We start from the raw sequence: 13,124 nt of genomic DNA, 5'->3' as shown, positions 1-13,124 counted from the left end.
AGACCACCCATGATAATACAAAAGTAAGGCAGTGGGTGCCTTTGGTACTCCAAGGCACCTGCCAGCTCCAAAATCATGGACTGTACAGGAGACAGTAATTGCAAAATAGAGAGCCTGCACCTTCAGCTGTGGGACTGAACACATCAAGCTCTTAAGGGTACTTGTTAACCTTATCACTTGTAGAGCAGACACAGAACATCTCATCTGCCCAAGAAGCATCAGCTCCAGAGGCAGAGGGGAACCAGGAAACTGGTGTTTGGGTTGGTAATTAGCCTGCTAATCAACAGCTGCATAGCATAGCTGATCCCCTGGGCTGAAATAGGCTGGAGAGCTGTCCCAGCATTGTTACATGCTCTCACCTCTTCTGCTGCCTATCCCTTTCTTAGCCACTGCCAAACTGCTGACTCATGGTGCACATCCAGTATTCCAAAAGTCTGTCTTGGTTCTCTTTTGTTTTCAGTGTCTTTTCATTGGGGTACTCCATGGCCAGAAATGTTCACAGGAAAGAGGTGGGGACTTCCATACATTAACTAGATGTTTTGTGGTGCTATCAGTGAATCTGTCACAAGAACAGCAATTCCAATGGCAAATTTTTAAGTATATCAGGATAATTAATGAATTCAGGAGGGGTTTTGGCCCACCAAGGTAAATCTTCATGATGTCGCTACTGATGTAGACAAATTAAGAATATCCATGGTCAGTTACTGACAATTTGTTCCAGCACAGAATTGCAAATTGTTATTACCCCTTTCTTCCCCATACAAGTAACCTTAGCAGAGCTTTGTTATGGTCTATTCATAAATACTTTTACTATTACAGTATTTTCAGGAGGGTAAGAGTGCCATCCACAGTGTCCAGGGAAAACAAATGGGCTGAGCAGTTGCTAGCACGCTTCCACTGGCATTGCAATTAGGATCACAAGGAAATCCACACCTCAAGACCAAATTCCTTTTGATACTGTGTGCAAGTTGAAAAGGGAGTACTGGGAGCCTACAAGGAGTTTCTCTTAATGCACCATCCAGAAGCATTGTTTCACCTGACAATAATTCACAAGTTTTCTAGCAGCTAAATATTTTGCAGATAGAGTTAAATAGACAGAAGAGGTTTCAAACACATTCGGATCCCGCCTGGGAAAGGAATTTTCCACTCTGTACTACTGAGAGAAATGAAGACGCTGTAGGCTATGGTATCATGTTCAGAGGAACAAGGTGGGTAGAATAGGGCATTAGGCACTATTATACTCCAGGGAAGAAAGAGCAGACAGGGGCACAATGGAAGAGCTCCATTATATTTTAAATGGGAATAGTTCCAAGGATAGGAAAGCCTGTGGTGCTTGTAAAGGATTAAGCAGGGTAATGTGCTTTTTAAGAAGACATAAAGAGGTATGTAATGTGATATGTTTAAGCCTAAATGATTTTTCTTGGAGTCCTCAATGAATGTTTAAGCAGGCATGACTTGGGCCTCTGTAAATCCTCTCTGAATAAATAACTTCCACAAAAATAGACATTCCTATGACAGAATGAGATGCATATTTCATAACCTATGCAAAAAAAGGAAAATCAATTTGAGACACATGAAACCCTTAGGAATAATAAAGAAAAAGGGAAGATAAAAGTGAATATTCTCCAGAATTATCCAGGCTTATATAAAAATACAGCTACCTCCCCACCCATGTTGATTTCACAGTGCAGGAAGACAAACAACTGAGTGCTCCCCTACCTTAAATTCAGATTTTCGACAGCCTTTTGCTGCCTTTTGAGAAAGGAAGAGACAATAAGTGGAAGAAAATATCTAAAGTGCCTGTGCTTTTCAGGCTGTCTCCTGTTTGAGGTATTTAAAACTCTCTCTCTACAGGGTAAATCTATCCAGCTGCTCTCTAGCTGGACCTGTGGTATTTATAGCTGTTCATTATGGATGGAACAGGAGCACACATGGTGATATGTATGCACCTGACTTATGAGAGGAACAGGACCAATAAATATCAAAACCTGAAAACTTACAATGGCATGATCTTCCCATCCTATTTCTCTTGCCTGCCCTGCCCTCCTGCCAGGAAAAGGAGGTCAAAGCAGTAGAATGCCTGATGCAAAGTGGGACTGTGCAATCATTGTCATTTGGCTGTATTGTGTTTGCACTCATACAGGTGCCATTCCCCACGAAGCCACTGGTACAGCAAGCAGGCAGTCCTGCTGAGTGAGGGAGGTCATGCTCTGGGTGAACCAGCAGTGGGTCCCTCTCCCCTTCCTCCTGTTTATATATACATTAGCATTAGACGGCTACTTTCCTCACAATAAAATGGTGCCACCTCCACTGGAGCTGTCAGAATAAAAGCAAGACAAAACTAAAGAACTTCTAGGATTTTACAATAATATTTGGGGAAGTGTCTTCTGTGAAGTTCCTTGCAAACCCCATTTAACCTCTGAGGTGGTGCAGCGAGGGGCATTGTTAAAGATGGGAGAGTTCACTGCATCTCTGCACACCTCTCTCCCATGGTGGTCCATCCTATCCCACTCCCTTCATGGTCACTACTCAGCTGAGTGGAAATCCCCTTCCCTACCTGTTTGGAGGCACTCATTAAGTCTCTGCTGTCTCACTTGGCACTCCAGGAAGGTTTGCTGAGGCGATGGCCAGTCATGCTTTAGTGCTGATGGATGGGGGAAACAAAACGAGGCACAGAGAAAGACCTGCTGGTTTAGCTTGCCCAGGGTTATAACTGGGTTAATAGCTCTGATGTAGCCAGTTAAATTCATTAAAGACTCTGAAGAGCATTATGAAGCATATAAATAGGCCAAGGGGACCCATGAATTCTTTCTGAAATGTTGTCATTTTATGAAGTGTGTTACAGAGATTGTAATCTCTGCCTTTTATCGGATACCTTTAAAAACACTAGTTTTCCTTGCCTAAGATTAGCTTTTAAGATCACTTTCTTAATCCAGCTTTCTTCCTGAGCAGGCCAACTACAACTTCCCAAAAGCTTCTGTGTGAACAGCAGCTGGCAAATAATCATTTTCTGTGTCATTTCTTCCTGTAAACTGAAGAAAGGGGAGAAACTGTGCACACACAGGTAGATGTGTATGTTCATTAGAATCAGGCCTAAGACCTCAGATTTTTTAAAACTGGAGGGTGGGAGCTTGCTCACTTGACACAATTTAGTTTTTTTGACATCATGATTTGCTTACTCCTGGGAAGCAGAAGCATGAGAAATTAGGAACTTGGATGTTTCTGGTTTTGTAGGTTTTGCCATGTTTCCAGGAATGAGAAATCAATGACTGTAGTCTGGAATTACCTGCCAGCAGGATACACCACTTGTTTGTTTTTTTCAGCTAAAAGCTGTTAGTCAGCACAGCTGTGTTTGATGTACTCTGGGTTTTGATTCTTCCAAAACTCTTTTTATAAATTGGGAAGGGAAGCCAGAAGGAGGGAAGGTTTTTGGTTTTGTTTTTTTTTTTTTTTTTATACATACAAAAGGCAAACCCCAGCTTTATCAGTCACTTACAAACTGAGCTAAAATATGTTTTCTCAAAAAAAGCAATTTCCTCTAGCCAATAAATCTTCAGGCCCCTTTTTCTTGCTCTTTCAGCTTATGACTTTATCTAAAAGGGTTTCAAAAGTGCATTCCCCAGGGCCTCTCTTGCCTCTTCTTTTATGCTGTTTAGTCCTTCAGAGGAGAAAATATGATCTTGGTTATCCAGAGGTTGGATTGGTGATTTTTAAAACTCCAAATAATCTTTGTTATTTTGTAGTTCTATTATTATCAAGAGCTCACCAGTGATTTCATCCTTCTTCTTAACATACTCTTTTCTCTTGTTGCTATCTAGAGAGAGAACACCAGAAATTACATGTTTTCCTGGCCAGTGGATTTTGGTGGAGACAAAATCAGAGTTCATCTGGATTTTTACAAGTCTCTAAATTGAGATTGTGACAAAGTGAACACACAATTCATGGATATTTTCTCTAAGAAATCTTCACCTTTTGAAGTTTAAAATAAAGACAGCAAAATATGATACTTCTTTGATTTGGTTTGGAAGTCTGAATAAAAAGATACAATGGTTGGGGAAAAGCTTGTTTACAGTCACTCATTAACCTGTATTGACTCTTATACTGAAGCCTTTCATGGACTGGTGTTTCTATAAAAGCTGTAGCTCTCAGCCACAATTTGGGAGGGAACTATTCCATTCACAAATGTCCCTACAAAGAGCTCTCAAAATATTTTTCCATTGCTAAACCTACTACAGAAAGTGGTTGTGAGACTCTTCTTTAAAGTCAAATCATTCATTCCTGCCTTCCTCTCTCAAAACAAACATGACCCAGAGCTACAACAGAAAGCCAGGATTTTCAGGGTCAGGAAACTACACAAATAAGATAACCAATGTCTTGTATTCTGGGGTTCTAAGTCCAGTGATCCTATTCCCATTTTGCACCCTTACAAACACACTCATCTCCTGTAAATACACCTGTAAATACTTTTTGGGGCAAACAGTCTAGGTACTCACATATCAAAATGCTATTCAATGCCACAAACCTGAGAAGTCCCAATCCTCCGTGCCAGTGCGATGGGCTTTCGGAAATTGGTTCCAGGCATGATCATTGCAAGGGTGCAAATGCATCCCTTGTAGCTAAAAGCAACGACTAAGCAAACGTGGTGTTACACAGAGCATCTCCCGTGGGAAGCATAAAGGAAGCGTGCCAGTACCTTCTGAATGCCTGCAGTGGACTCCAGGACGTTGTTCTCCGAGCCGTTGCTCCTGTTGATCATGCGCCACATCTGGGAATACATGCTGTCCCTCTCGAAGGGATTCATGCCTTTCACTCGCACGTGCTCGTACACTGCGGAGTCCAGGACGGTGCCATAAGGAATATCCGTCTGCCTCGAGAGATCCTGGAGAGACCTTAATTGTTGGGGGAGAAAAAGAGACACAGGAGACTTTAATCCACATTTTCAAGAGGAAGGAGCTGCAGGCAAACAAAGGGCAACACAGAGGGAGACTGTTGGGAAATAGAATTATTGGGATCAATAAAAGAACTGTGCAAGCAATAGGCCTGGAAGTTTTAGGCTTGTGTGTGAGAAAACTTTCCACGGGAAAGTCCCTGTGTGAAAGATAACAAGCAGGCCTGAGAAACAGAGAGGGAGTGAAAAACTTGCAGCTGTACTATCCGGGAGTGAACGAGGGAGATGAGCACTGAATTCTTTTGATCATAACAAGACTATGGAAACTTGCCAATGTAAGACCAATTATGTAGAAATAGAAATGTGTCTTGATAAGCTTTAAGCCACTTAGGAGTTAACAAGCTGGTATACTATAGAAGTACCTTTGGACTGCTAATAAATGGAGTTTGCTTATCAACCATATTGGTTTGGACTGTTTCTCTCTCCCCCCGCTGGGGCCCGGGCTCCTCGTCCCATTCAGCTTCTCACAGGAGACAGCTCTCGAGACACTTTCTTCTGTTTTTTGTGTTTTTTTTTTTTTTTTTTTTTTTTTTTTTTGTTTGTTTGTTTTTTTTTTTTTTTTAAGATAAAGCAAGGCTGAAAATTTGTTTTTATGGTTTAAGACACAAAGAGGAATATGAAGTGAAAGGAAGGGGTAGAAAAAGTGAAAGTGGATGAAAAAAGAGCAGAAGGAGTAAGAGGATCCTGGGAAATGCCAAGCTGGGTTGAGCAAGGGCAAGGGAGAGGCAGGGAGCATTGGAGTCCTACAGAGGTTGGGTACCTGCCTATGGTGCAAACACACACCCTGCTGTGGGGAGCTGGTGTCAGCACCAGGACTCATGAAATCCAGCCCAGAGCATCTGGGCTGAGCACCTCTGTGTGCTCCTGGGTTACACTGTGAAGGGCAGCTTGGTGGGGGTGTTCCTGCACTGAACTGTGCATCCATCACATACGTCACATCCTGTATTATTTTCAGCAATAAGAAGATTTCTTTAATGAACTGTTTTTTCATCACATTTTCATGTTATCATGCTTCATGTTATTTAGTCTAATAAATTTGTTCTGTTTACATGTTATCTAGTCTTACCCTTCTCTATAAACCAGAAAAATAAACCATTTTAGAAGTTTCTAAGGCATCCCAAATGTGGTTTGATCAACCTGCTTTGGACTTAAAAATTGTGTATAAAAATCCTTTAAAGTTTCCTTACCTCTTGGCCTGTATTTTCCTTTCCTGTAGAATTGCTCTCCTGTACCTTTGATTCTTTAATGGCACTCATTAAAATTTCAAAGTGACTACTGCAATATGTCTACTGCTTAAAACCCATTACAGCTTTCCCAGTGCAAATTAACTGTGTATAAACTGCACAAATCTAGTGGATGACACATAAGGACAATCAAGGAGCTCAGTGCTGTCTTAAAGAAGGCAATAGCAAATTGTAAAAGCATATTGCAGACACAGAAAATGCAAACAGCAATGTAGGAAACTCATCAAATTCCAAGCTGTATTTCTGAAAAATGTAAATATGAAGGCTAGTGAAAATGGCCCTATGGGGCGGGGGGTGGTAAAAATGGAATTCTTATGTGTTGTAAGGATGGCACTGAAGAAAACAGTAATCACATTTCACAGGATGTGTATGCCATGAACAAAACAGAAAGCAGGAAAAGAAGAAATCAATAGAGATCAATGGCAAGGGTTTAGATGTTAGCTAAGTGTAAAAGAAATCCTTTGAAATTTAGACATAGGGGCTTAGAAAAACATTGACCAAGAGCTAAATTCTAGTTAGATAACATATAGTAATTACAAGGAAGGGATGAATGTAATTGTGAGGTGTAAATAACTAATGGTATTGAAATCCCTCAAATCATCTCACTTTCTCCAACAAGATCTCATTCCTTTTAAACAGTCTAGGTACTGGGAACCTGCAAAGAATCTGTACATATATGGGATCATCAAAGGTGAGATGCTATATGTAGCATTTCATGAAGCCAGGTGTACTGGTCTTCTACCAGAGGACCAAGACATGCCCTATTCTATGAGGAAAAATATGGGACTCTGGTAGACTAAAGCATCAGGACAATAAGTACCATGGTTAGCTGGCAACTGAAAAGTAAAAAAAAAAAAGAAAAAAATTATCGAGTCCAGATAAACACCTGTGAGTTCTGAAAGACTAAATGTAGAATGGCTGAGCTGTAAGCAAAAATGTGAACCCTCATTGCAGCCAGTGAGCGAAAGGGAAGCAGTAAATATTTTAAAAAGAGGCAGTCGGGGGAATTATGAAAGTAAGCTACTTAGGTCATATGCTTAAGTTTAATAAACATACTGAAATAAACCACGTAATTTTAAAGATCAGTCCTGAAGTCTAGACACAGCCACCAGGTAAGTTTCTCCAGGGAAAGCAGTTCAATCATCTATTACACTTTGAAATTACTAAAGAAACCCTAAGAATTTCAAAAAGAATTTCATCTCACCAAACAATACACAGATGGTGGAAGTATGGACAACCATCGAAGGAGGAGTTTAGAAACATTTCCTAGCAACTCTGGGTAGCATCAGAAATACTCAGTCGGAGTGGATGCTCTTGAGGGATTTCAATGGTAACAAGAACAGCTTTTGCAGAACTAAAAGGCTGAACAAGAAGAGTGTGACCCTGTGGATGGGGGCAGCACTCACAGCTAAAGCTGAGGCACTCAGTGCCTGCATTGCCTCACTCTTCCTCACCAAGGTCTCCCAGGCCTTTGTGACTACAGGCAGGGTTCAAGAAGGCAAGGAACAACGAGGTGGTCAGGTAAATCCCAACCAGACAAGGCAGGGGATTGATCGGCGTCTCTAGTTCCATAGAAGTCAGAGTGTGCTGAGAGAGCTGGCCCAAGTCCTTGCAAGGCCACCTGCTTTAATTTTTGCAGGGTGAAGGAGGCTAAGGGAGATCCCTTGCTACAGGAGAAAGAAAATGTCCAGACTATATTAAAAAAGTTAAAAAAGATGATTAATGCAATTACTGTTGGTCCAACCTCATGGAGTGAGTCCTCTCAGAGCACATTTCTAAGCACGTGAAGGAGAGGCAGCTGCCTGGCAGCACTCAACATTGACTCACCAAAGGTAAGTCAATGACCAATTTGGTTGCCTTCTACACTAAAATTACTTCATTTGTGGACAAGACTAGAGATATTGACATAGTTTACCTTAACTTTAGCGAGGCAGCCTGCCTATTTGCATCCCACAATATTCTTGTATCCAAATGAGGTCATTAGGTACGGCTGTGTGGGAAACCAAATTTGATAAATTCCCAACTGGATTGTCATGCTCATAGGGTAGCTCACCTGCAGGCTGCTAACAGGTACTCCAGAGGTCTAACCTGGGACGTGTCTTTACCAATAACTTGGAGGAGGTAAGCAAGCACCCTCCTGTCAAGTTTGGGGGGACCAACCACCTGCTCAAGGCCAGGCTGAAATTCAGATGGGCCTAGAAAGGCTGGAGGAGCAGGCTGTGAAATTCATCAAGGACAAATACAAAACTCTGTACCTGAGGTTGAATAAAAACCTGCAACAACCAGACTGAGCACAGCTCTGCACAAAGGCACCCCAGTAGGCAGCAGTGGGCCTTGCTGAGAGTTTCTCCTTATTTTACCATTAGGCAAAGTGTTGTGCACAGTGCTGACAGTCTGTCTGTCATAAGCATCACTGATGAAAGGCACTAGGTAAATACAGCATACTATATTGATCCATTCTGTTATTGCCGCTGCCGCCAGTACGCTCCTATAATCAACTGGCAGTGCTCAGCAGTGCAATGAGCTGTCACAGGATGCAGACTGCAATGTCCTGTAATTGTTATTTGTCATATTAGAAAAGTATACAAAAAGTATTTATCCAGTCTCCAATTTCTAGTGACAACACTTGGTAAAACTGCAATCATTTCTTTACAAGACTCCGTGTGGCCATATAATTTTTAATATAACAAGCATATTTTTTGGATATATTATTGCTAAGCAGTATGCAGTTGACAGGTGTAGCTGGTGCCACAAATCAGTTAAAAACAGCACAAAGAAAAAGAGCTCCTGCGTATATCTTGTGGCTATAAAAGCAACTTTGTTATTTTCAGAAGGGCAAACCAGCACAAGACATGAGCTATTAGTCTTGAAGTGTACTACAGTCAGGTATGGGAAGCAAACAGTCTGAGAAGCAAGTGTGCTATCACACACAAAGACACCACCAGCAGGGAAATAACAAGGAGAAGAATTATGTCAATGCCTTCAGGAAGGCATGTTGTAGTTGCCAAGTCTGGCATTAACTAGAGTCTGCAGTGCCTCACTGTTAGATGTGCTATCCTGTAACACAGGATGCCTCTCAGCTGCCCTACTTGCATCTTTTCACAGTTGCAGGTGAGGTTCCATGCTGAGAAAATGATGACAAGAGGACAAAAGCAAGACAAATGTAAGTGTAAACTCTATGGATGCACTCAATGCTGCTGTTGGCAGTAAACCCAAAGTTCTGGTTCACCTGACCATATGCTGAGGAGAAAGAAAGACTTTCGGGAGCCTTGGAGGTGTACATATGTATATTCTGCTGCATAGACAAGCTGCAAATACAGTAAAGATCTATCACACATCAGTGACTCCCTCCCCTCACACAAACATGTAAAATGGGATCATAATATATATGACCTCCTTCAGAAGCTGTTTGTTTAATAACCCACAGCTCTGCAGACTATTGCTGAGACATTGAACCTAGAAGCTATGGTACAGCAAAACAAAGAGAAATGACAAACTTTGAGAGAACTACTAGAATTATTAAACCACTGAGGTTCCCTTACAGAAGAAAGAACTCTTATAACTGCTTTGCCTCCAGCCTGGTTTATAGGTTACATATTGTTCAGTGTACCTGTGCTCCTGGATTAAACAATTCCTTCTCTTTTCAGACAAATGCATTTAGTGGACATGTAAATCTTCAGCCTCACTCTGTCACCCAGTCTCACCACACAGCTGCCACATCAGATCTCAAAACAAGGAAAAAGCCTCTGTCAAGCTAATTAATTCCTACAAGGGATCCTTTGATGCCCAAATTCTGATTCTATTACCCACACTGAAATTTAATTTTTTGATAGTTCTCAGTTGAACTACCTGTAAAGCAAAGCACTCATTAGCATGAGTAAGCAAATGATAATCTCACATTTTAAAACTTTTTTCTCCTTGAATTTCTAATTTTGAAGCAATAAGGTAATGAATGATAAAATTTTCTTAAGAATTTAAAAAAGCAGATATAATTGAAAAAACTGTTAAAAAGTAAGATACTGTCAACTGAGTTTGTATACAGACAAATTCTGCTTCTAGGGAAGTGACCATGCAGCCAGGTCATAATTCAGCTTATTTTTTCTATCACTCATGCAGCACTGTGGGGAAAAATATTATGTGTGGCCTTTATGGTAAGTTTTTTTCCCATTGCAATTACTGGGATAATACCAATATTATCCCAGCATCAATATTACCCTAAATTAACTAGGCTAATAGGGCTATTCAGAGGAGGAATTGAGTCATCTGAGGAAGAATTATTAACAGATAGATGCATTTTTCAGCATTTGTTGATTTTGTTTAGTATTCTACACCCTTAATCAGGCAGCAGTTGTCAGGTCACTTTCATTTTATGGCTTAGTGCAAATCAATTACTTTGCAATTTAAAAAATTACCTCTGCCTCCAGCTAGAAGAAAAACATAGTAGGATTTGGATATGTTTCTTTCTCCAAAGCATACCCTCTTCTATAAATTCAGATCCTAGACTTAGAATTGATAACACGTTCACATGTTGGCCAAAAGTATTAAAAAAGTACACAGAAAAATGCTGAAAAGCAAAAGGTCAGCTTCATAAATAAATAAGTAACCAAATTTCTTTTTAGGTGATAAAATACCACTGAGGTCAGAGACTTGGGCATCAACATAGCTTTGTAGACCTGGGTTATAGATCAATTCAGGCTGGCTGTGCTAGGCTTGAGTGATGCATAGAGCTGTTTGTAAGAACCAGTTACTGAATTTTCAGCAAAAAACAACTGATTTCATAGCCTACACTGAAGATTTCATTTATGACTAATACAGATAAAGCTTTCCAGTGCTTTTGAGGGTTTTTTTTGTTCGTTTGTCCGGTTGGTTGGTTTTTTTTCCCTAGGACAGTAAGGATTAGTTCACAAGCAGATTTAGGGTTAAGGAACAGGGCACATTAAGCCACGGGGTTTGACTGTTGTCAGGGTCAGCTGTGGCAGAAACCATGTTAAATAAAAGATTAATAGACATGCATTGGGCAATATCTAATTACTGAGTTCTAGGCAACCCCCTTGTAGAAATCCTGTAGTCAGTTGCACTGAGCTGTGTAAAGCCTTGGGGACTCCTTAGCTTCAAGTGAATCATGGTTTAACAAAATGTTGTGAAAAGAATGATTAAGGAAGGAAAGACCTGCTTTCCCTCTATGCCTCCATGTTTGGAGGCAGAGGTCTCACCTACCAAACAAGACACACTAGTTATAACATGGAGAACATAACGGGAACTTCTGATTTTACAGAAGACAAGAAGGGCACACTGTCCCCCACAATATGTACAAAGCTCTTAAGCTTCCACCCTTTTAGAAGTGGATTAAACTTGAAACCACCTAACACCAGGCTTTCAGATGGCAAATCCTCTGACTTCTTCTCTGTTCACCCCACTCCCCCAACCTTCCTGCAAAATGTCAGTGCCCATGTGAAGGTGGTGACACCCTCCCCTATTTCAGAAGACTGTGCAGTAATTTGAGTAAAATCAATCTCTGCCAATGGACTCTAATTTGGTCCTAAAGGAATCATAAAACATAACAATGTCAACACTGGCTCAGTGATGAACTGCAGAACATGAGCACCTATTAGAAACAGCTCAGGACCTCCAAATTTATTTGGCAATTACCAAGAAAAGTCATTCCTAATTACTATTAATTTGTGTTGCATTTGAGAAAGTGATTTAAAGATTTAAGACACACAGAAATTATGCTTTGCTGTCACAGTGTTTTGGCATTTGAAATGCTGACTGCCTCGATTTAAATGTCATCTGCAATGTGGGTCAAGTGTAAACAAAAGATGCATCCAGGAACTACTTTAGAACTTGAGTGCCTCTGCTCTTGATATTACATGTTGGCAGAAGGTGAAAAGCTGGGCTCCCAAAGGTATTAAGAGAAGCCGTTTCTCTGGAAAAGCAGATTTTACACCCATTCTTTTTCTTCTAGTTTCTGAAAATTAATTTAAAAACCGTAAATATTTGATTCAAATTGAACATTGAAGCAGAGCACAAATGCCATCAAGTGAGGTTATACAGCAAAGATCTACTGTGAGAGTCTATAGAGAAAGGCAACAGTTATCTCTCTAAGGGTCCTCCTTCGTGGATGGATTGATAAAATTTTGCATGCTTTGCTTCTCAAAGTAGAGTTCTGGATACCATGAGGCATTGAGTAGGAAGAGTGGCCCAGGCTTCACACCAGCTGAAGAAGGGAAGCTGCAAGGGCTCTGAACACAAACTAGTTTCATACCCAAAAGCTGAAATGCAGTAACTACCAAATGTTTAATGGAAATGAAACACACTGTGGGCTGCATGTAATATGCATGTTATCTTTTGTAAAAGATATCACAAGGACCATACCTACAACAATACACTGTAAGATCTGGTGCTAGCTGGAAATCTGAAGTGAAAAACTATTAACTATTTTTTGTATCTGTGCAAACCCACTGACTTCAATTTCTTTCCTTTTTTCTGGCTTGTCTAAAGCTGACAAGCACTACTAGCAGAGTCTGGATTTTTTTTTTTTTTAATGCTTATACTCATTTCCATTCTGGCCTTGAAGGCTCCCCAAGGTACAATTTGAACTGTTAAAAAAAAAAAAAAAAGGGAAAAGGAAAAAAGGAGCATCAGCTTTTTTTCTTTATTGCTTATTCATGTTTTCCACTTTGCAGTAATTCAGTATGGTTAAAAAACATCCTCTCTTATGTGCTTGTTTAAGTTCCAATTTTGGCAGTTTTGTAAACTAAAGTTTTATACTCACACCATAGTTAGGATAACTTAATTCCCTCATGGATACTAAACACATCTAATTACTCTATTTTTGAGCTGGAAGTGCTGTTGAAAAATATCTGTTCTTTCATTCCAGCAGCTTTCCAGCTGCAACATTTTCTACTGAATAAAACATTTTCCGTGACTTT

At 40.4% G+C, this 13,124-nt stretch overlaps 1 protein-coding gene across 8 annotated transcripts in view; it reads right to left on the bottom strand.

Moving 5' to 3' along the window:
• GRID2 (glutamate ionotropic receptor delta type subunit 2) overlaps positions 1-13,124 on the bottom strand; it is an 824,945-nt gene that overhangs the window by 89,534 nt on the left and 722,287 nt on the right. For all 8 annotated transcript variants that reach the window (XR_011150528.1, XM_069013075.1, XM_069013077.1 and 5 more), the window contains one exon: positions 4,694-4,889. Coding sequence is in view for 7 of the 8 variants with exons in the window: in XM_069013075.1 (XP_068869176.1) it covers positions 4,694-4,889 (196 nt within the window). In the remaining variant the exon portion in view is untranslated. The remainder of the gene's footprint in view (positions 1-4,693; positions 4,890-13,124) is intronic.

The sequence above is a fragment of the Aphelocoma coerulescens genome, chromosome 4 (genome assembly GCF_041296385.1).
Source record: "Aphelocoma coerulescens isolate FSJ_1873_10779 chromosome 4, UR_Acoe_1.0, whole genome shotgun sequence".
In the NCBI taxonomy this organism is placed as follows: Eukaryota; Metazoa; Chordata; class Aves; order Passeriformes; family Corvidae; genus Aphelocoma; species Aphelocoma coerulescens.
The sequence above is the reverse complement of the archived record's forward strand: the minus strand, read 5'-3'. Positions and strand labels throughout refer to the sequence as shown.